Genomic DNA, 23,422 nt, shown 5'->3' on the forward strand with positions numbered 1-23,422 from the left:
CAAATTGTACTTCGCAGGCGGGAATCGATCAATACTTCGTACAATTCGGATCAGGTACTTCCCGCGTGCTTTAATATGGCATCAGAACAAACCGCAGAGAGAAAATGACACTGATGGAGCAGAGTTGTATGACGAGATACGAAGCTCGCAGTCGTGGACGCCACGGAGGAATGATAAGCCCCCTGCTCTCACTTCTGAATGCAACTCCAGATTGGCCAGTTAGAAGGGCCCTATTTTTTTCACCTTGACCCAGTACGGCACTTTCAAGGGGGGAGCCCGACTATCCGCCTGTCATGCCAAGCGGCTGGTGAAGGTGATGGAACATCAACCAGCTGCAGACCCGCCAGGACGGCAGCCTCTGCCACCCTCTGGCCTCTGATGATTTGCTTCTGCATCAAAGCTGTTCTTTCCAGATCCCTCTAAGTGTCACCCGTCCTCTTTGCAAGCTTAAGCGCCATCTCCTATCATTTACGAGGTATAGTAGAGTCATATCCGACTATAGAATGAAGCAATTTTGCTGAAAGAGTCCGCCTTGACCTTGGACTGCACTCTCTCAAGCTGATAAACCCAAATTTCCCCTGATAGATTTAGAGGAACTGACCAAAGGTTGCGATTTCCAACTACTTTGGACAAGTCTCTAATGGTAAAAGTGCGGCTGCAGTTGCCTTTCTCTTTCGTTTTAACGCGGATACCAAGGAAACCCGTCTTTTCCCGCTTCACCACGTCCGGTCGACAAGTACATGTAATATAGCAAAGAGACCTAAATCTCTCACACATCCAAAGGCGGCAGGTGTTCGCCATCAGGAAAGCAAAGTGCCTGCGCGTCCACATCCAACCCAAATTCATTCCTCCGCCCGAAACGTGTTATAAGCCGCCCTTTTCTCTTTCCTTTCTTTCAGACTCCGTCACGTCCATTTCATCTGATCCTCGGCCATAGCATCAAAACCCCTCTTCCTTCTCCACGGGCACCTATCCCCACAAGGCCGAGAGATGTCCAAATCCCCGGGCGGTTCATGGCGGAGATAGTAATTCGGGCACGTCCAATCCTTGCACCACGTAATCCCGTAGCTATCGACATCCGCAAGCAAACCGGTCGAGGTCGGCTCGAGACAGTGATACCAGCTAGCGCTGGGGACGAGGGTATCCTTGAGAGGACCCCGCGGACGCCCCCTGAAGAAATAAGCTCTTCTGGAGTTGTCGAACTCCACTTCAAAGGGTTCCGCAAGCCAGCCTATTCTCCGGCCGTCGTGGTCTTTCTCGGATCCACGCGAACGGAGATGTGTAGAAATCGAAACGCAGATTTCAGTCCCCATGTAGTGGGCTGTAATCAAGGCCTTGCAGCCCGAGACTCGGCAAGTGTACATGGGCTCCTCTCGAAATTTTATTTCGAAATTCTTCAGTGCGCGCCGCTCGATTCGTTCCCATTTGAAACGCTGATGCGGACATGTTCGTCCGTAGCCTTCACGAGCCATGCATATTCGATGGTGAGGGGGTAAACGTCGCTGCTCTGGTGAGAAAGCGTATGCGCGATGGTCGGCTAGACACCCGCGACAGTGGAGGAATTCGTAGGCCCAGGAATTGTACGCTTCTCTCTTGGGACCGGCGAGGTTTTTGGCGCACTCGGAACAGAATCGGTCTCTGTTGATAAGGGCGAGAAACCTCTTGTGGTCCGCCACGTCAGTGAGCGCTCGCGAGTTCTCGGATTGCCATGGCCCGGTCTTTTCGGGGAGGCCATGCCAAGCCGTAAACGACTTGTCTCCAAACAGGCGCATATGGAGTCGGCAGGTGCGCCTCAGACAGAGCAGAGAGATGCCGTCGAGGTATTGCATGATTTGCAAGACCACTTCGTCTGGAAGAGCACATAGGCGGCTACGTTGGGGAGCAGTTGGTCGGCTTGCATCTTGGCTTGGGACCGGCGATGTTGGCTTGGACAGTCGCTTTCTCGCACGCGTGTAAACTGACAAGATTCTGTCCATTACACTGGGCCCAGGCTTGGGATCTGGCTCCCATACGCCGCGCAACGGCCGTGGATGGCCCGCCGCCTTGATATTGACATTTGTGTTCTTCATGGTTGCGAAGAGAAACTGGAGAGTTGCTCTTCAATACTCGAGCGAGGGTCTGCACGAATATTGAAGGGAATCCCCCGAAACCTTGCACAGAATTGATCGCATCTATTGGACTGTGCGCCGCCAGCATCTCGCGTGGCCTCGGCTCCCAGGGGTGCCCGGTCGTCAAGCAAACCGTCTGAAATTGACATTTCTACCACGATCGCGCGTCCTCCTCTCGACACCCTTGGAAGTGTTTATCCGAGCCAAGACCGAAGTGATTGTTCACGGATTCAAATCTAAATCTGTTTTAGCCTTCCGAATTCTCGGCGGACAAGCAATCGGCCTCGTTTGTTGAAGAAAGCAAACAAGTTTCAGTGTTTTCCCCAGCTCCATGTTACTTGTTAGCAGTTATCCAATGCCTGCCGACAAACATGAAAGTTAAGCAAATGAGGTCAAAGAGACATTTATCGAAGCGATAAAAAAAAATCGTTGCCGGACATGGTAGAAGGTGATGCAGCTCATCAGTGGTCGGAGATGTCGCCAGAACACAATTGGTGCTTCTTGTCGGGGTTAACAAATTCGATGTTGTCTGCAATTTGCAGTTTACATTCCACAACCCTCCTAAGTTGATGGATCAGACTAAAGACAACGCCTACGAAGTTAACATAGAAACCTCGTTAGATTTGTCTCACACTTCCACCAACTCGAATGACCTATTTCCTAGCTAGAAACAACATGTGTTCGTCGAAGACTATTTCCTTGCAGTATCTCAAGAACCTGGGTTCCCCCCCTTGGCCTCACATCGGAGGAAAGATGGGACTCTTGACGATGAGATGCTGCCAGCTTCTGTTTCCACATGTGCGAAGTACAAGTGCTGCAAACAGCCTGGCGAACATGCGCGGTCATAATATGTGGATCGCCCATGCAGGCAAGATTTCAGGACATGGACGAAGCTCAGAGTCTTTCTGGTATTGGAGACCAATCCCGTCTATCAATGCACTAACTCCAGGTTTCTGGTCTCTGGTTCTCACCTAGTATCGACTCTTCTGTTGTAAATGCGCTGATCGGCTGCACAACCAACCAGTGTGGTAGAAACGAAGGATGGTGCTAAAAATAGTGCCTCTGCACCCCCAAATCCTTTTTTGGTCCGTCCGCCATAGTCTCCAAAGTAAGGACTAGTAGGCAGTCAAAAATAAAAGAAGCTCTCAAACCGCTCCAACATACATTCGAAGCTCTTGTCGGGCGAGCCCGGAAAATTATGAAATTGCAATTGCCCATTGGGAGAGACAGGTTTGTTTAGCAAGTGGTATATTGACTATCTAACAAAGCATCATCCTCCACATATTCTTTCCGTGCCACACACATCAAAACCCGTAGATCCAAGGGCAGAAAACACAGGCGTAACTCGTTCCTCCATGAAACTGTAGGGGTGGTTAGAGCTAAGACGGGACTCTCATTCTCTCATATCCTTTCACGGCGGGTACTCACCTTCTCGGCGAATGGTCTATTCATGAATGTTCACGAGTTGCGGGACACCGTCGCAGGCCTCAGTCGTAGACTGCATATCTCGCACTTCAGGGCGAGCCCTCGTCCCGCCACCAGGACAGACATGGACGCCGCCCTTGGTGGTGTTCATCCATCCACCGCAAGCCTCACATCGATGGGCCATTTTGTCGAAGTAGAGCTGAAGGATAGATGCAATGAGGGACAGATGAATTTTTCGATGGTAGTTGGATAAGTCGATGTTGCGATTGTAAGATGAGAGTATGAGAGAGGGTTGGAGAGCAGCGTTTAGATTGAAGCATTGTAGGATGATATGACCCCTTTTATAACCGTGATGCTACTCATCTTCTGGTCTGCCAGGTCACCACAACCGGCCTCCACGAGGTGAGGGAAATCTCAATGCTGTTCTTAATTGTTCTACTTCGGATCGCAGAGAGTAGGCTCTCGAGGCCACCATCGAGCAAACTGTATGATTTTTTTCCCCCACGGGATGCGAGATGGCGGGTTGCGTGCGTGATGAGACTTGTTCGCCTTGCAGTCCGCCGCATTAACCAGGTCGCGACCCCAAGGCTATGTTCAAGTCGTCAGATGACAGCGAGGCCCGGCCACCTCCCAGGAGACCCTGAGCGAGCGGCCTGGGATCGTGTCTCGTCCTATCATCTTTCTAGTCTTGCCTCCGAACCAGGCAACAACAACATTGCATCTAGAAAAAGGCGTTGTTGCGTGGGGGTTGCCCAAGCCTCGTTGGAGTGAATTTGAAGAAGTTCACTATTAATAATGAAATGCTGGGCGTCTGGCGTTCCAGCTCGAAAGAGGGGACGTTCCAACTTCCAACACCACAACGCGGTTCTCAAGCCAACTCTCCAGTGCCACCGCGTCCTGGTCGTGCCTCGTCATTTTCAACTCAACCTGCAATGGATCCTTACGAAGCAGACCCTTCAAAAATCCCCTCTACGGATCTCTACGGTGATATTCCTCATTTCGGGCGATACCTCCCACGCCCAAATGATTTTAAGCCAGATGCACAATACATCCAGTCGACAACGCCAGAAGCTATTGCTTACTGGACTTCCGTGCTTGGCAAATGTACGCCCGAGGAGCGCATTTACGAGAATGAAACAGGCGGCCGCGATGTGTTTGCCCTCGGCGGAGTTATTGTCAAGTCATCGCATTTGAAGGACGAGCCAGGACGGGACTACACTTTGGCGGATGCAAATGAGGTGGCCGCGATCACCCTTGCCCGAACTGTCCTTGGAAGCATTCGGACACCGGACATCTACTTCGCGGGGAAGGTATATAATCTTCTCCTCAGCCCTCTCTAGAATGAAATTCAACTGACTTTTCCCCAGATTAACGGCCGCAGCGTTCTGGTGCAGGAGAGGATCCCCGGCGTGGCCTTGTGTGTAGCATGGAGGTATCTCTCGCAGCCACAAAAACAATCATTTAAAGAGCAGGCGCGTGACATCCTCCGGAAACTTCACACCATCGTCCCACCGCCTTCTGACCCTGGACGCTCATATGTTGTCCCGGACCCGGATCCTGTCAGCAATCGAGGCATTCAGGAGCTTGAGCGGGACATCATCTTCGCGGAGCATGCCGACGATCCAGATGTAGGTTTTATGCACAACGACGTCTCGCAATCAAATCTCATTGTAGATAAGGATAAGATTGTTGGGCTAGTCGATTGGGAAATGGCAGGCTTCTTTGGGTGGAAAACCGCGGAGGCTGTCGCTCTACACATCAGAGGGGTTAAAAGAGAACATTACGCTGCTCTTAACTTGCCTGAGGAGCGTCTACGGGATATTTTGTTCTGGAATGACTTGTACGTAAGGTAGAAATGGGTAATAGAGAGGACGTCTGGCCCGGTTTCCATACAAAGCATAGAGATATATGCCTGGATGGCGATCTTGGCATGAACATGGGGAAATATATCTCGTGCCGTCTAATGGCGCCTAGGAAGGGGAAATCTGTGGCATCCCTCTCAACCCATGCTTCCAGCCGATTCCTAGAGATTAGACGACTGTTTAAGGATGAACTGGCTACCACTTGCGGATGTATTCCATCAACCCAGTACTTGAGGGGTGACGTTAAGGCATAGAGACAGGAAAAGACCATTGCACCCTTGCTGAGTGCTGAGCAATGCCAATTACACGGTAGCTTAGGGCAAGAATCAGATTGATGTTTCACGGTACCATCACTAAATTCTAATTCCACTCAGCTAGAAGCCGTGTCACGCATCTATATCTAAGACTCTCCTGAGGATAAAATTACCAGCGGCCACATCATGATCCACATACCGGAAGTAATGTTGGTAATCGAGATAAACGTCAGCATGCCTTTCGCAAAGTAAAGTAACCACACGGGTTTGATCTTTCCGCTAGCATAGCATAACACCACCAACCAACGTCCCTGCCAACGCCAAGATGAACACGCCCTCCACCGTCGCTCCCAGCGTCTTGAGCAAGAACCTTTTTCCAAGACCACCTCTGCAAGCAGCCACAGCGCCTGAAGGATTAAAATCTTGCCGCGGTCGCCGGGCTTGCGTATATGGTAACTGCCCAGTAGATCATCCTGTCACACGCGCATAAGATGACCAAAAAAAATGCCACATAGGACCAAGCCTGTCGTCCACACAAGTAGTCCTATTGCGCGTTTTAACATGCTCGAAGAAAGGAACAAGTGTGGGGTAGGATCGAAGGGACGTCCTCGGGTTTTCCCTTGACGTAAACCCAGACCGCAAAAGGAAGAGTGCAGAAGCAAAGTGGCATATAATCAATGCTCCGAAGACGGCATCGGCCAACAACACATCGGCATCTTCTTTTTCTGCGAGGAAACCTTTGTAGTCCCACCCGAAGTGATGAAGCATAGCTCCCGAGAGCGTAGAGAGGAAAACAATGACAAGGGAAAAAGATGTTGTAAAGCTTGGTAGGCCCAGCCGGTGGACCAGGGATGCCGCCGCGGTCCAGAACATTTGGAGATACGACGTGAATACGAGGTACTTGGAAAGGACGAGTTGCGCGAGCTTGGAGATATGACGTGGATCGTTATAGAAAACCAATTCGCCCATTTGCCCATAAAACAAAGCTGCCAGGGCGAGGAGACCGTAAAAGGTGGCCGAGTTTATTTGATCGAGATCAACAGGCTCGGTGTGGCGTGCCGGAGTAATCCCAAAATGCCAGTATCGTTCGTGCCATGCCCAACTCGGAAACCGTTGGCATCTAGGGCAAACACTAGAGTCTTCTTTGCCTTAGCATGTATCCTAATTATAATTCTCGTTTTTATCAATAGTTTGCTCTGAAGTACCGTCGTGTGGTTGTGGTGCTGTTCCGGGACCCTCCTCGTTGGTCATATGCTCAGTGAAAGTGAGTATCGGCGCAGCTAACATGATGAGCGGAAGAATTTGTTCGAACGTCCAGGTGTCTTCGCCTACTGGACGTTGAGCTTCGCTTCTCACTGTCACAAATCTTCGAGTTCCCCACGCGACAGACATGGTGATCCAAAAGACCTAGGCTCTCCGTTAGCACACTCTGCCAGCGTTTTCGGTCGAGCAAAATACGGGCCACCATTCGCTTCGGTGGTACAGCTAAGTTGGCCGCCGGCGTGGGTAAGCGAGGCGCCGCTAGCGAGGTAGAGACAAAGGGATCCGGGCTTGGAGTCGATGCTTACCTCCGCAAGGAAAGATGTCAGTAGACTGAAGTGAACATAGAGCACTTGGGAAACCGCCTGGAAGTCCGAGCTTCGACTTATCGCCTAACGCAACCTTTGGAGGAAGCTTCCTGAACGAGGTCGGGTATTATTAGTATTTCTCAATGGCCTGCTCCAGCCCTCCGCGACTGCTCGGGTCTTGCGATCTCCTTGAGGTATCATCTTCAACAACCGAATAAAGTAACCGTACGCAAGCAGTATATCAGTCATCACCATAGACTCGAAGGCAGCGGTGGCGGACGTTTCCCGACTATGACGGCGGAAGGAACATATAGCGTAATCTGCGGGCTTACTTGTCCTACCCCAGTCGAAATGACTCGTCGGATAAGCGGCGGAAAAGGACAGAGCTAGCATGATGCCCATCGAAGCTGCTCTCTAGATATGTTCCTTTCGTCGATTATGTAGATAGTTCCGCAAGAATGACAGTGCCGAGAGGTGAGTGACTGATGAGAACCATGCTGGATCGTACACGGCCGTGTAGTAGATAATAAGGAGAGCGACGACTAGCCAAGCCGTAAGCTGGAAACTCAAAGCTACCTAAGTTGGATAGCGATTGTCAGTACGAAAGCAGCGTTTGTGGGCGGGAGATGTTCATACACCGATGCCGCCAATATCGCCATTAGCCAGAATCTGGCGCGGTCGTTCTGAACAATTATACGTGCCGCCTGGCGAATAAATCATCGCATCTTCTTCTGACATTTCTTCACGCTTCGATACCTGTACGGCCTGGATAACTGCGAACGGATTTCGATCTTATTGAGGATGAGGATGAAGCAATGGTTGAGAACACAGCATCGAGACGCAGCTGAAGGTTTGGATGCGCCGAACTGGGACTGTATGTATGAAGGCTAGCACTCTGCCAATCGATGGCCTTACCTATCTATGGTTCTGCCACCCTGGTGAGGGGATTCAGCAGGTCGCGCCCGCCACCTGATGCACGTCAAAGGATCGACGCCAAGGGGCGGACCAGGCTGGCGGTAAATGCCCGGCCATCTGTTCCAGCGGAGTATACTCCCAAGCCCAGAAACAAGACCGTGCAATTATCGACCCTCATTAAAGGTGATTCCTACCCATACTGAATCGCATGGTTGCCGAACAGGGGATCGACCGTCTCAATCGATTCCGCGATATAGTTAGAGAGGTGCCAGCATTCGAAAGAGTTACCGAGAAAAGTGTTCGCAGCAGCTTGATATGTATGACGTTGAGTATCTCATCTCCTCCCTCTGGGTCCTGTGGCAAACCCTCGCCGCCGATGATAATCCAGATGCATAGCGAGGCGCGTCATCTGGCATGCAGTCATTCCGTGGTACCCCCAACGACTCACAAACTCTATTACGGTACTTTTTGCCGTCACAAGTAGGCCAGTGGAGGTGCTTCTCTTATGAGGTGGGTATTGTCCTCCAAGTCTCTGTGACACTGGCTTTACACGACTGCTTCTCAGGCACTCGTCTTGACGTGTGCCAAACGAAAATAATGCAAAGAATGCACATACACGGCTGTCTAGATCCTAGTCCCTCGGCCTCATCGTTTGTGCTGAAAAGCTCAGTAGTCTCCGTCCACGCTCATCAGTGCAGTCGCCCTTGGTGGATTGCCTTGATGGGTTGACGTTGAAGAGCTTGTTCTGTGTCATTTCGAGACAACACTTGGTGCCAGCTGCAAACACCACTCAAAAATTTATAGCTTCCTGGATCGAAATTTCAGAGCTTCAATCCATACGAAAGGAAAAAAAAAAAAAGAGCGATTCGACTTTCCACTAATATCAACAACTCTGCATCTGTTGCGGGGCAGGATATGTCCGCACTTTCCTCAAAACTCTTACGGTGTAGAGGGACTTTTCGACCTCACCTGCCCTTCCAACGCGCCTTTCACCAACAGACTCGCCTTCCTTTCCTCCCCATTCGAACCCCCCTACTACCCCTCCACGCTTATTCGCGACGATTTGCGACTTCGAGACCTCCAATGGCAGGAAATACGGAAGAGGCTGCTGAGGCTGCCAAGGTGGTATACGATGGCAAAGAGTACTCTATAATACGCGAAGGACTAGCATCCATACTCGCACCAGTGCAAGCCAAAACCGACAACAAGAAGAGCGCCGCCGAGCACCAGCAGGTCTTCTACAACCCCATCCAGCAGTTTAACCGAGACCTTTCGGTCCTCGCGATAAAGGCGTTCAAGGAAGAGAGGGCAGCCAGGATCAAGGAGAGCATCAAGCCGAGCAAGAAGAGGAAGCGTGAAGAGCACGGAGCGGGCGGTGAGGATAAGAACGCCAAAGCGCCCAAGGCGGGCGAGGACTCCAACCCCCAGGCCGCAGCAGATATTTCGCCAGCCGCACAGATCAAGGCCGACCCGACCACCGAAGCTCTACAGGAATCTGGGAATAATGGGAAGCTTGATCAGAAGCCAGATGCTGCGAAGCGCCCTTCATTCTCGATCCTCGATGCCCTATCTGCCTCGGGACTGCGCGCACTCCGCTACTCACACGAGCTCCCGTTCGTGGGCAGCGTCACGGCGAACGATTTGACGGAATCAGCCGTAAAGTCCATCAAGCTCAACGTGCAACACAACAAGCTAGAGGATAAGATTGTGGTGTCTCAAGACGATGCGATAGCACACATGTATCGGCGCATAGCAGATGACCTCTCGAAGAGGGACAAGCATGGCAATCCGTCCAAGGCGCACAAGTACGACGTGATAGACTTAGATCCCTACGGAACGGCGGCTCCTTTCCTCGATGCCGCCGTGCAGTGCGTTAAGGAGGGAGGGATGCTCTGCGTCACCTGCACAGATTCGGCGGTTTGGGCTGGCCACTGCTACTGTGAAAAGTCATACGTTCTGTACGGAGGCATACCGGTCAAGAGTTTCTTCTCTCATGAGGCTGGGCTGCGGTTGGTTCTTCATGCCGTCGCAACCTCGGCCGCCCGCTATGGTTTGACAATCGAGCCACTACTCTCCATCTCCGCGGACTTCTACGTGCGCATATTTGTCCGGGTCACAAAATCCCAAGCGGCGCTGAAATTCCTCGCATCCAAGACCATGATTGTTTACAACTGCGACCACGGCTGCGGGGCGTTCGAGACTCAATACATGATGAAGAATAAGATCCAACCCTCTAAGAAGGGAACTACCTCCTATTACAAGCACGGCATGGCCCAGGCCCCGACTTGCGACGTCTTTTGCAAGCACTGCGGCTCCAAGATGCATCTCGGAGGGCCCATGTACGGAGGCCATCTCCACTCTCCAAGCTTCATCCAGCGCATCCTCGACGACCTCCCGTCGCTCGATAGCAATGTCTACGGGACGATACCCAGGATCCGAGGAATGCTTCAAACAGCTCTGGAGGAGTACATCCCGATTCCCGAAACGGAAGATAACGTCGACCCCAAGGACAAAGAGGCCGCCAGGGTAGATCCGCACCCATTCTACTTTAGTCCTACTCGCCTCGCCGGAAGCTTCCAGGCCACGGTACCGAGCGATGATATGTTCCGTGGCGCGATCAGGCATCTTGGCTATGAGGTCACGAGGAGCCACTGTAAACCTGGTAGCATGAAGACGAATGCGCCGTGGTCTTCGATATTCTGGATTATGAGGGAATGGATCCGACAGAAGGCGCCGGTGAAGAGGGAGAATATCAAGAAGAATAGCCCCGCGTGGAGGCTTCTAGGATTGGGCAACGAACCAGTTAGTACGGAGGCCGAGACGGAAAACAACGCTCCGCCTGTCCCGGAAGCGAATGGGAAGTCGGAGGATGTTGAGATGCATGATGATGATGGTGCGCCGCCTTCGGAGGAGGAGCTTCGAAAGACTTTGGTTTTCGATGAGCAGTTGGAGAGGCTTGGAAGAGAGCAGAAAGACAAGGCCTTGGTGCGATATCAACTGAACCCGCGGGAGAACTGGGGACCGATGACGAGGGCAAGGGGGAACTGAGAGGATTGTATGAAATAAGGATGAAGTCGAATATATAACTTGTACTTTCTCTCTTCCGGGAGCAATACCGTTCGAGTCTGCTAGGTTGATGTGTGACAGTGATATTATCAATACTGTGACCGAAAATCCTCAAGCTACATATAGACAGAGAGACAGAACAAAAGGAATAAAAAAGTATAACAGACTTGCCAGACGTAGCACCAAGCGCAACCAGGCTCAGGCTGCTGGCCCCGATTCTCGGTTGCCCGCATTTGAAGTGGTTGGAGTGTAAGACTGACTAATTATCTCGAGTTCCGAAGTCGTCATCATCCGCCAAAAGGGATAATCCGGAATCTCCGCGATCCCACATGCCGCTCACTCGTTCTTTCCCCTCCGACACAGACACGATTTCACGACGGATATAGAATATAAAGTTGCTTGATTTGTCCATCTTAACGTCCCGTTCTGCGTTTTGACATTTGGAAAATTTCCCACTCGTTTAGTTTTCACATCAACCTATCTAGCCTCGATCACTGCACCATTCCCCTGCACAGTTGTAAGTCGTCTTTAAGATGGCTACCGCAGATACCAAAATCACTCCTGGCAAGGCATCCGACATCTCAGAATCAAACGCAATCCTCGTAGTCGACCGCACTGCGAGCAATCAAGGTTACGTCGTCACTCATCTTGTCGAAGATGACTCACACCCAGACAAGCCGTATGAGCTATCGCATCATGCCGTAAACTCTCTTACACCGGAGCTGGAGCCCTACGTTATTAGAGAATGTCCGGATCATTTGAGACCCTCGTTGGCGTCTGTCCATGTCATCGTGTCGGGGAAGTCAGGGACGGGACGAGCCGCAAAGTGCTGGGAATCTGTCGTGGAGCCCCTCCTGCAACTTATCCAAAGTCTAGGCGGGAGTGCGAACTCGACGTCTGGGAATGGCTACGACGTGTTATTCACGGAAAGTGCTAGCAGCATTAGTGAGTTCTCACGCTCGAAGCTGGGCTTGGGGACTCCCGAGGCAAGCCGTCCCCAAACTGTCCTTCTTCTCAGTGGTGACGGCGGCGTCGTCGATATCCTCAACGGCTTGGACACCAAGGTTCCAAGCCCTTCACCACCCATCATTTCCATTCTACCGTTTGGGACAGGAAACGCCCTCTTTCATTCCATCCATAAACCCTTCTATCTCCCAGCCTCACCAACCCCATTAGTTTTGGGGCTGAGAACCCTCTGGAAGGGCACACCATCCCCACTACCTACATTCCGCGCCTCTTTTTCCCCAGGCTCGAAGCTCGTACGCCATGCAGGCCAATCAGACGAAATAGAACATTCAGCCGACGAAGGCGACAAAATCGACTCTCTACTAGGTGCCGTGGTTGCCAGCTACGGATTCCATTCCAACATCGTCTGGGAGAGCGATACACCCGAATACCGAAAACACGGCGCTAAGCGCTTCGGCATGGTTGCCGTGAAGCTTTTACAAGAGAACCACGCCTACGACGCGAGCGTCCTGGTCCGCTCCCCAGCAGATGAAGAACTGGATAATTTTCATCCACTAAAGAATGCGCCTGAAAAGTTCGGCTACATGCTCGTTGCCCAGGTGTCCAATCTGGAAAAGACCTTTGAGATTTCGCCGGCGACACGGCCTCTTGATCCCGCGCTTAGACTTGTCTATTTTGGCCCTGTCGGAGGGGAGAAGACGATGGAGATTATGGGAGCTGCATATGCTGGTGGCCAGCACGTTAAGATGGAGGAAGTTGGATACGAGGAGATTGGTTCGCTGGAGGTTAGGGTTGCGGAGGAGGATGCGCGGTGGAGGAAGGTGTGCATTGATGGGACCATCGTCGAACTTGAGAAAGGAGGTTGGATGAGGGTAGAGAAGGTAAAAGAGCCTTTCCTGAGGGTACTTACTCAGTGATATGCACTGAGGAAGGACATTATCATAATGACAGGGCAGATCTCTTGTCGCGCTAGTGTAGCCTGCGTTATGTTTCGTTGACCATTCATAGATATGTTTTAGCTTATTTTCCTTCTTCTATCTTCAATTTTGCCGTGCCCTCCACTAAAGGTTCCTCTTGCGCATCTTCCGCACCACCTATTATCACCGGCCCCTCCTCTCCCTCCTCGCCTTCCTCGTCGTCCTCACTCTCCTCGTAGTCGCCCTCGTCAGATCCTTCTCCCTCATCACCGCGTGCCTCTATTTGTTCCCGAATGGCGGCCTCCAGATCCTTAGCCATCTTCTTGGTAAAGCCCGACGCTTCCGCCGTGGCGTCCAGCCGCGTGGCACCATCCTTGCCCACTAGCTTCTTCGCATCCTTGAAAAATGGGCCGGGCGTTGTGCTGACAAAGTGGAAGCGCCTCTCAAAGAAGCGCTTCACGCAGGCGACGTCTCGGTCAAAGTACATTTCCGCATTGCGGTGCTCCATGGACACCATTTGAGGAAAATCGATGAGGATGGGAATAAGTTCGACCGATTCTTCAACTTCGTTCGTCTCCTCGTTTTTGCTTGTGGTCTTCACCTCCTTAATCAACAGGTTGAACTCGTTGAAATCACCGTGGATTAAACCGTGTTTGGCGAGCCTGAGGAGAAGGGCTATTAGGTCGGCGTACAAGCTGGCCGGGTCTGGTACTGATGAGATTTGCCGGAGAGGGAAAGCGTCGATGAGCGACATGAGGACGGTGTGTCGGGACTGCCCCAGGGGTTCAGGGACCGGGAAACCCTCGTTTTGGAGCGCTTTCATGAAGGAAAACTCCTTCATCGCTGCTAACCGTGACAGATACATCCACGAGCCGGATGATCTGTTCTTAAGGTAATCTCGATTCGACTTCACAGTGCGGAACGATATCCTTCCGAGCCTGTGAATCTTCAACACCCTCTGAACACCCTTATCGTCGGCCACGACCATGATGTCACTCTCTTTTCCCACTCCTATCCGGTTTCCAACACTGTAGATCTCCTTTCGTGCTGAGTAGGTGTGAAGGGCTAGGTAGTCCATGCCGCCGTAGGTGAGCCTGTAGCCATCGTACTTCGCCTCTTTCACGCGCGCAATGAGACCGACCTTCGCTAGGGCCGATATGCTCTTGTGAACTCCGCTCGCACCACCACGTAACCGCGCGATCCTCTCAATCAGGGGCGTAGGGACAATTTCATGGTTTTTGCTGCCCATTTCGACCTGAGGGAACAACTATGTTAGTGTAAGCGGTTCTTTGGCGAGCGGGCTCATTTTCAAGTGGAGAGACACACGGCTGTTAAAACTCGCCAATCCTCTGAAGCGAGGTGGCGCATGGCCCTCGTGTCGAGCTTCATTGTTTGCGAATGTTGCAGATCTTGGAGTCCGGTCTGATCTATGTGCTGTGCTGTACCTCTTTGTCCTCGTTCCACGACGTGGGGTTGAAATTTGTGCCCCTCCAAAGAAAAGATTCGATAAGATAAAAGCTGCCAGGATTCCGATAAGATAAGAGTTGGAAAAAGGGAAAATCCGAACACCCGGCAAACCTTGTCTCGCACGGGCCGGCTTCACGTGACTTGTTTGCTGAGCTAAGCGCAGCGAGGCGAAGGTTTCCAGGCGGCAAAGCCTCGCGTCACCATGGGAGCTGCTAGCTTGCAAACAAGAGAGCAGAAACAGCTCTGCATCTTCCCACTGACAACCCTCCATACCTATTTTATCGCCTCTCCTCCCTTCCAAGTAGGAGAGAACAACACCCACGCAGATACGACATTACAACTGACTGATTTCCGAAGCCCGGCTTTCCATTGACCGTATTTTATATTCCTCGAGAAGTAGTTCCGCATATCCCACACTATCAGCCAAATCCGCTCCACTCCCTCCTGTCAACATGGCGCAAGACATCGACATGACGACGCCTGAGGACAAGGGCAAGGGTAAGGCCACCGACGGCCCTAAGGACGATAAGCCTGTCATCAACGGCAAGAAGGAGGAGGAAAAGCCCGATGGTATGTCCCTTGCTGGCTGTTTACCTGATGTTTTGCTGGGCGCAATGTCATCCTAACTCTAGAATCGCAGCTGGTGAGGAGCTAAGCGAGGAGGATCAACAATTAAAGAGCGATTTGGAGATGATTGTTGAGCGACTGACGGTAAGGAACTCTTTTTTTCTCTTTTTTCTTCTTCACAATCTGCTTGAAACGTCGCTTTGCCTAACAACAGCTCGTTTAGGAGCCCGATACGTCCCTCTACAAGACCGCCCTCGAAACTATGAAGACAACCATCAAGACCTCTACTTCCTCCATGACCGCCGTCCCCAAGCCCCTCAAGTTCCTCCGCCCCCATTACGAAACTCTCACCAAGCTTTACGATGAGTGGCCACAAGGCGAAGATAAGACGTCGTTGGCGGATGTCCTCTCAGTAATTGGCATGACCTTTTCCGATGAAGATAGGCAAGATACCCTCAAGTACCGCCTTCTCGCACCTACTTCCGACATTGGCTCCTGGGGCCACGAATACGTGAGACACCTGGCTCTCGAGATCGGTGAGGTTTACGGCAAGCGATTCGCCAGCGAAGAGGATACCGATGACCTTGTTGAGCTTGCACTTCTCCTAGTGCCGCTTTTCCTTAAGAGTAACGCCGAGGCCGATGCCGTCGATCTTATGAGCGAGCTCGAAATCATCGACAGGATCCCCAAATTCCTTGACAAGGATACGTATCCCAGGGTATGCCTCTACATGGTCAGCATGGTCAACCTGCTGCCTTACCCCGAAAACGAGCTGTTCTTGAAGACGGCGCATGATATCTATACGCAATACAACCAGTTCACGCAGGCCATGGCTCTTGCTATCCGCCTCAACGATGTCGAGCTTATCAAGGAAGGGTTCAGCCGATGCAAGGATCCGGCCGTGGAGAAGCAGCTTGCCTTCATGATTGGTCGCCAAAGGATAGCCTTGGATATTGACGCCAACACTGCTGAGGAGCAGGATGTGTTGGAGTGCTCTTCTAATATCAAATTGTCTGAGCATTTCAAGGCTCTTGGCAAGGAACTCAACATTCTCGAGCCGAAAACGACGGAGGATATCTACAAGAGCCACCTGGAGAGCAGTCGAGTTGCGGGTATGACTAACCTCGACTCCGTCAGGCACAATCTTGCGGCGGCATTCGTTAACGCCTTTGCGAATGCGGGCTTTGGAAAGGACAAGATGATGTTGGTGGACGAGGACAAGGAGAGCTGGGTCTGGAAGACGAAGGGTGATGGGCAGGTCTCCACAGTTGCGTCGATGGGTATGCTACTCTTGTGGGATATCGAGAACGGGCTTGACCGGATCGACAAGTACACCTATGCGCCCGAACCGGAGATTGCGGCTGGAGCCATGCTCGCGATCGGCATCATGAACTCGGGTGTCCGGATAGATTCGGAGCCTGCGTTCGCGCTCCTTGGTGATTCAGAGAAGCTGAACCACAAGGACCCCATTATGCGCACGGCTTGTATTATGGGTCTTGGCCTTTCCTACGCCGGATCTAACAAGGAGGATGTGCTCGAACTCCTCCTCCCTATTATCCAGGATTCTCAATCTATGCAAATATCGGCTATGGCTGCGCTCGCGTGCGGTCTGGTCTTCGTGGGATCGTCCCACCCCGATGTGACAGAAGCCATTATTACCACGCTCCTCGACGACGATCGCAAGGACCAGCTCAACGACAAATGGTCGCGCTTCCTCGCTCTCGGACTCGGCCTACTGTTCTTTGGACGGCAGGAGGAAGTCGACGTCATTCTTGAGACACTCAAGGCTGTCGACCACCCTGTCGCGCGACCGACGGCAGTGATGGCGGAGATCTGTGCGTGGGCGGGTACTGGCGCGGTCCTTAAGATCCAGGAGCTCTTGCACATCTGCAACGAGGAAATGAAGGAATCCGAGGACCGCAAGGGCGAGGAGCTTCTCCAAGCGTATGCCGTCCTCGGTATCGCATTGGTCGCCATGGGTGAGGATGTCGGACAGGAGATGGTGCTCAGGCAGTTTGGCCACCTCATGCACTACGGTGCTCCCAACATCCGACGGGCTGTTCCCCTGGCTATGGGATTGGTCAGCCCCAGCAACCCCCAGATGAAGGTTTACGACACGCTATCAAGATACAGCCACGACAACGACAGGGACGTGGCGGTCAACGCCATCTTCGCGATGGGTCTTCTCGGAGCGGGTACCAACAACGCCAGATTGGCGCAGCTCCTCCGGCAGCTTGCGGGCTTCTACGCGCGGGATCAAGAAGCTCTCTTCATGGTCCGCATCGCACAGGGCCTCCTGCACATGGGCAAGGGCACGCTCTCCGTCAACCCCTTCCACACCGACAGGCAGATCCTTTCCCGGGTTGCGACGGCGGGTCTCCTAGCCGTCCTCGTCGCCATGATCGACGCGTCCAAGTTCATCACCCTCGACTCTCACTACCTGCTCTACTTTATCGTCACGGCTATGCACCCCCGCTTCCTCGTCACGCTCGACGAGGACCTGAAGCCGTTGAAGGTGAATGTCCGGGTGGGTCAGGCCGTCGATGTTGTGGGCCAGGCTGGTCGGCCCAAGACCATTACTGGATGGCAGACGCAGAGCACGCCTGTCGTCCTTGGTTATGGTGAGAGGGCGGAGCTTGAGGATGAGGAATATATTACTCTCAATAACACGCTCGAGGGTCTAGTCATTTTGAAGAAGGTAGGTTTAAATTTCAGTTGAATCGGATTCGCAACTTACTAACTTTTTTCCCCTGTTTAGAATCCCGATTGGGATGATGGCAAATAAGCTGGGCAGCACAGGGATCGGCATTAGAGGAGCAGGGCTGTGACGGCGATGCTCTTGACAGCAGTAGACAAGTGTATAGTAATAACGAAATAACAATGTATGTCGCGTTGAAGAGGATGGGCCCTGTTTCCAGACCAAGACTGCAAATAGACAGTTTCCGACTTGCTTGCTCGTAGTGTGAACACGAGCTATCGTGGCGGGAGTTGCTCAATGACAAGATCCCTGCACTGGGGTGAGGTCTTCCGTGACTTATCTTCGCTCTTGCTCATCACTGGGGCTGGAAGCGTCTGTAGTATAAGTGATACAGTAATTGGCTCTATGTATATGAGATGAACTTGTTTGTTTGGGCCTCAGAATGATATCGGACCTCTACGGTGCACGCGAAGTATCTATTCCTGGTACAACTTCGCTGCGAGAAATGGTCGTATTATTACCACGAGGTATTAAATGCTGTGTGTTCTTTTATGCTTCCATTTCTCGGTATATAGAACAGCCGAGTATTGCTCAGGTAACAACAGCAGGTTGATTAACACCGACGATAGCTCGAGCCAGAGCATGGATTTGCATTTGGATGATCTTTCCCACTCGAGCGAATCAGCATCTCCGCCCCCTGAAAAAAAAAAAAAAATACTTGTAAAGAAAATAAACAAGGGCGGGAAAATTACCCGAGTCGGAGAATTTCCCATCAACGCTTCCCCACTGGCTCCGCGAGACAAACTCTAAAATCAACGGTTTCGAAACGCAATCTCCCCATTGTTGATTCACGAAAGAGGATCACCATTATAGAAGGTTAGATTATAGTCCTCGACAAATATTTATTCCAAATGTTGAAACGAGAGCACGATGAATGCGGTTAGCGCGAGGGAGTTCTCTCTCAGGCTGTTGATAAACAGAAGGAAAAAAAAAAAAAAAAAAAAAAAAAAAAAAAGAGAAGAAACACGAGGAAAAAAAGGGAATAAAGGAGGGAAACATAGGGCGGGAGAAGAAAGAAAGAGAGGGAAAGGAGGAAAAGAAGAGCACCCGTAGAAAACAAAACAAAAGCCCACTTCACGTCCGCTGCGTTGCAGATATCCAGAGTAAACGCTCGAACGAGTAAGGCCGACATTACATCGATGATGCCCATGTGAAATGTTACAAACCTCAATAGGATCGGCCCTGTCCATCAACTCAAATATTAGCTGTCTCGGTCTTAGCTAGGCAGACAGAACATGATACTCATCAAAGCAAAATGGCTCTATTACCGGGGGATCCCTTAAAATCAGTGACATGGCGTGTATAACCCTCGAGCCGCTCCCCCTTGCGTTTGTTTGCACTTGTACTAACACGTCCCCCCTCTTCTTTCTCCCTCTTTGCCCGTTCCTCTTTCGGGCAAAGTCACTTGCCAAACGGAGCGGAGTGTGCCCTCGGAAGATGCTCCGGGCTGAAGGGCCCGGATCCCCCCAACTCACCAAGAGCGTAACCCTGGAACCCTAATCCTATGTAGCCAATGTCTCCCTCTTCCACCTACTAAAGCAACCCATCTCCCGGGCTTCTCGCAAGAACCACGAGACTACGAAGGCATTCCAACCCGTTTCTTGGACTATAGATGCGATCTTTCCCTCCTCCACAAGACTGCGCCCAATGTTTGATATTCCATGATGACTTAGGCTGGCGCACTCTTGCCATTGGCAACCCGCTTGCTCTATTCCATCCCCCGGCTGAGGATGGCGCCTTAGCTTGCATGTCCCAGTCTATACAAAGCGAGGATGCTATTGTATAGAGCCGCTGACTTCCCCGCCTGCGACGCTCTTAGTTGATGGGCAAAGAAGGTGCTATTTTGATCCGCGCAGACTCGCGAGTAGTCGGATCCGCTCTAAGACGCTACTCGTGGCTGCAGGCGTAAATCAATCTTTGCCCTAGGCACGCAGCACGGGGCGAGGGAAGTTTCTGCCACATGGCGCTGCCATCGCAACACTTGGTTTGTGCGCATCTCGGGCCAATACTTGAATGTTGACTTGACCACCTGCCTCGGGGCTGAATGGACTTGAAATTCCTCGTCGCCCCGATAGCTCGAGGGTTTCGTTTGCACATCGTTGTTTTCTTTCACCACATCACCCAAAGGAGGCGGTAACCCCCTTCCGAAAGAATAAAAAGAAAATCCCCCCAAAAAATCTGGAAGACAATATGCAACGCCGTTCTTGGATCTCCTCAAGTCTCTCATACACAAACCCTATCGAGGGTTCTCACCATGGTATCATACCTCCTCAAGCTGAAAATCAATTAAAAACCCGCTTTGTTTGAAACCTTTTTTGTCCCCAAATCAGTTGTTATCCACGGTCTTAAACACCGCCCAATTCATGAAATAACGGCCGTCAGCACATCAGCACATCAGCTTAACTTCGCAATCCATATCCTACAGGACTTCGATTTTCGACCCTTATATCCCCTGTCCAAGTCCTCGAAAACAAGCGCACACAAGCCGACTCCGGCCATTCCAATTCAAGACCTGCCCTCCTAAAACGGGAAGCAAACATCCGTAACACAAAAAACCCAACAAGAAAGAAGCCAAGAAGAAGAGAATGAGGAAAATAAATGAAGCAAGAGTGGAAGAGAAAAGAAGAAAGGTACAGGTATGGGCATGTCAGGCTAACTGCCCAACTTCCTCAGTGGGAAATCAATACCACTATACTTAAAAGAAAAAGAAGGGAAGTTAAATGCTAAGTTGTTCAGAAAATAGATGAAAGAACAGGAAGAAAACGAAGCGAATAATAGAAGTGAAGGAAAAAAAGAATAAGAATAAGTGGTGAATAAGGGCAACTTGCGATGTGAGATGAATTCGATCGAAGTTGCTCGGGGGAGAAGAGAGAGAGAGAGAGGTACACCGCCAGGACTTGGTGACCAAAGGGTCGACGCAGGAAAGTAGTCCGGATGGCTCGAACCGCCAATGTTCCCCAAAAAGATTCATCAACCGTCTAGTACGCATAGAGCATCGTGCTGTCGGTTTCCCTGCTGCACTGCTAGGACATCTGAGACTAGATTGCCCTAGCACTTGCACTTAAGTTTCGGTCTGAGCGGATGTGTTTTCAGCGTCTCTGGGCGTGGTCCGGCCTGTCAATCAACCCTCCGATATCAACACGGCCCGATCTCTCATCCCGGGTTGAAGCAGATTCGCCCATGGTCATCGTTCCAGGCTGCGGATGCGCGCGGATCGGAGGGAGTTGAAACGATGTCGCCTGTGGTGTTCGGCTCGCGCTCGCTAATTCGCTCCGAGGAATCTGATACGACGAGTGCCCAACGGCATATTCAGGTCGGCTAGGCGACGGAGAGTACGCGGGTACTCCGGGACTAACCCCGGGACTAGGGCCGGACAACAATTGGGTGCCCGGTGGTGCCGTGACTGGGCGACCCGCTGGAGGACCTTGGTCGAACCGGGGTCGGTTTGGATCGAAGGTTGCCGAGACCGGAGTATGCTGCATATACGGCTGCTGGAGCTGGTGGTGAGGCGGGGCTTGCGCCTGGTAAGGATACGAGGCTACCGCTGAATCTCTGGAATGTGGAGAAGGCGAGGGGTAGGGGTATCTTGGTACGACGCTCAGCCGTAAAACCACCACATAGATGGACTCGACCTTTACAAGGCCAAATTGGAACGACTGCGGTCTTTGTTGTCCATCCATTGCCTGGAACACAAGATGTCCTTGTCGGTCCAGCGGGATCCTTGACACATCTTCCGGACCAAAGCCAAGGGTTTGGATCACCCTCTCGCTTTCCTGTTTATTGAATATTGGCGGAAGATATCGCGGTTCTTGGCGTGAGCGATCATCCTGGAGTTGCCTCTTGTAGCTTCCGATACGATCCCTGTCCGCTGGTACCACGACGTCAAACAAAGACCGCCCTGCCAGCGACGATATACCGACAGACTCCGCGAACGTCGTTGAAGCCTTAACTAGTTCCAGTTCCGTGGTCAGGTAGGCTACGGGCTCGGGCGGTCGGGTTGCGATGGACAAAGGCGGCGCTGGGTAGACGTTGGCATCACTAGGAAGTGCATGCTCGATAAACCTGGGACCCGTCGACTCGCTTGGTTGAGATTTTAGAACCCGGTGCGATGAACTATTACGACGGAGAGTGGCCTCGTACCCTGATAGAATGGGGCCGCCTGGGTACGCACCCAACGGTCTCCTTAACCCAGCATCCTGCCCCGAGGTAAACCTTGAGCCGTCGAATCGGGGATCTCTATCATCGCGTAACCGGGGTCGTCCTCGTTTCTTATGTTGAACATCGATGCAAGACTCTTCCTTGCCATTCATCATACATCGAGAGCATGGACGCTGTGCTAAACAGGGAGGACAAGAGAAAACAATGTCAGTCATCGCGGTCTTACTTTCAAGATTTCAACTTAACGAAGAATTTCCAGCCCCTGCGCTTCAAGGGAACACTTGCTCCAACTCTTGGTGTGTCCTTGCCACAAAAAAAGCTGGCCAATGCAGAATTTGGGCTTCATAATGCGGTCTGCATCATCCAATGTCGCTCCTCAAACAGTCGTCCACGATGCCAAATCTCCGAGCGAGAGCGGGACACATGCTGGCCGACAGAAATGGGGAATAGCTCCAACAACATATCGCGCTCTCCTCTTCATAAAACGGTAGCGTGTGTTTGGTGTATCGTCGACCATGCTCGTCCGCTTCGGTGTCGCACGACCAAACTTGAAAAAATCACAAGAGGCGAAAAACACGTACCGTCACATCTGTTCCGTGTTAGTATATACCCTGAACATATGATACTCCGCAAGTTTTGGTTAGATAGTGGACACGCACCTAAGATGCGCCTTTTTACAGGGAACACATGCGGACGCGACATGGCCCTTGGCTTTCCTGGCGGGTCTAGGAGGCTCAAAGGCCGCCGCGACCGGCGCAGGGGGCTGGGTCGGCGGATTGTAAGCAGGTGGTGCGCCGGTTACCGGAGGTGCGGTTGCGTATAGGGGTTGCTGTTGTAGTATTTGGGAGGGTCCTGGAGGGGGATAAGATAACCTCCTAGGCACTGGGCCTTCGAGGGGATGATAGTAGCCCATTCTGTCCGAAGTCTCTGGAGGGGGATAGGATCGGATTGAAGGCGGCGGTGGAGGCGGTAATGCTGGTGGGAGTTGGGCCCTGATGTCTTCGGTACGGCTCTGATGAGGAGGCTGCCCACGATAAACATCTTGGGGATGCTGAGGTTGCTGCGGCGGCGCTGGGTAGGGCCCATGTATTTGACTCCGATCACCTGCCTCTGATCTCGATTTGGGTGGGAGTGGAGGAGATCCTGACATGGGCGGAGAGGGGTAGGCCCTTGACCGAGCAGCAGCCACGGACTCTGCTCTTTTATCAGCCCAGGTCAGGTCTAATGAAAAGCTCGCCAGGTCCGATATACCTCGGCGTTTGCCGAGAGGAGGGAAGGATTGAGATGCGGCTGGGCTGATTCCTGGCATGGATGGGTTGGTTCGCCCTGGCGAGTGTCTTGGGAGTGACTGGGTCGAGCGGCGTCTAAACGTCGTTCACCGAGACGACAGC

General features: G+C 52.0%; 4 protein-coding genes and 3 pseudogenes across 4 annotated transcripts; 4 read left to right on the forward strand and 3 right to left on the reverse strand.

The window, feature by feature from the left end:
- Positions 1-905: 905 nt before the first annotated feature.
- On the reverse strand, positions 906-2,069 carry SAPIO_CDS7208 (annotated as a pseudogene; the record flags this gene model as incomplete).
- A 2,396-nt stretch (positions 2,070-4,465) lies between these two features.
- Positions 4,466-5,799, forward strand: SAPIO_CDS7209 (uncharacterized protein; the record flags this gene model as incomplete). The annotated part of the gene is made up of 3 exons (XM_016789108.1): positions 4,466-4,843; positions 4,901-5,377; positions 5,770-5,799. The coding sequence occupies 3 exons, from the start codon at positions 4,466-4,468 to the stop codon at positions 5,797-5,799; spliced, it is 885 nt and encodes a 294-aa protein (XP_016640935.1).
- A 3,416-nt stretch (positions 5,800-9,215) lies between these two features.
- Positions 9,216-11,180, forward strand: SAPIO_CDS7210 (annotated as a pseudogene; the record flags this gene model as incomplete).
- Positions 11,181-11,731: 551 nt separating this feature from the next.
- SAPIO_CDS7211 lies at positions 11,732-13,081 on the forward strand (annotated as a pseudogene; the record flags this gene model as incomplete).
- Positions 13,082-13,184: 103 nt separating this feature from the next.
- SAPIO_CDS7212 (Serine/threonine-protein kinase rio2) lies at positions 13,185-14,470 on the reverse strand (the record flags this gene model as incomplete). The annotated part of the gene is made up of 2 exons (XM_016789109.1): positions 13,185-14,336; positions 14,408-14,470. 2 exons carry the CDS (start codon positions 14,468-14,470, stop codon positions 13,185-13,187), a joined length of 1,215 nt encoding a protein of 404 aa, XP_016640936.1.
- A 530-nt stretch (positions 14,471-15,000) lies between these two features.
- Positions 15,001-17,900, forward strand: SAPIO_CDS7213 (26S proteasome regulatory subunit rpn-1; the record flags this gene model as incomplete). The annotated part of the gene is made up of 4 exons (XM_016789110.1): positions 15,001-15,118; positions 15,189-15,259; positions 15,339-17,813; positions 17,874-17,900. 4 exons carry the CDS (start codon positions 15,001-15,003, stop codon positions 17,898-17,900), a joined length of 2,691 nt encoding a protein of 896 aa, XP_016640937.1.
- Positions 17,901-20,962: 3,062 nt separating this feature from the next.
- On the reverse strand, positions 20,963-23,340 carry SAPIO_CDS7214 (uncharacterized protein; the record flags this gene model as incomplete). Its single annotated transcript, XM_016789111.1, has 3 exons — positions 20,963-22,209; positions 22,613-22,620; positions 22,691-23,340. The coding sequence occupies 3 exons, from the start codon at positions 23,338-23,340 to the stop codon at positions 20,963-20,965; spliced, it is 1,905 nt and encodes a 634-aa protein (XP_016640938.1).
- Positions 23,341-23,422: the final 82 nt, after the last annotated feature.

The sequence above is a fragment of the Scedosporium apiospermum genome (assembly GCF_000732125.1).
Source record: "Scedosporium apiospermum strain IHEM 14462 chromosome Unknown SEQ_SAPIO_0110, whole genome shotgun sequence".
Taxonomy (NCBI): domain Eukaryota; kingdom Fungi; phylum Ascomycota; class Sordariomycetes; order Microascales; family Microascaceae; genus Scedosporium; species Scedosporium apiospermum.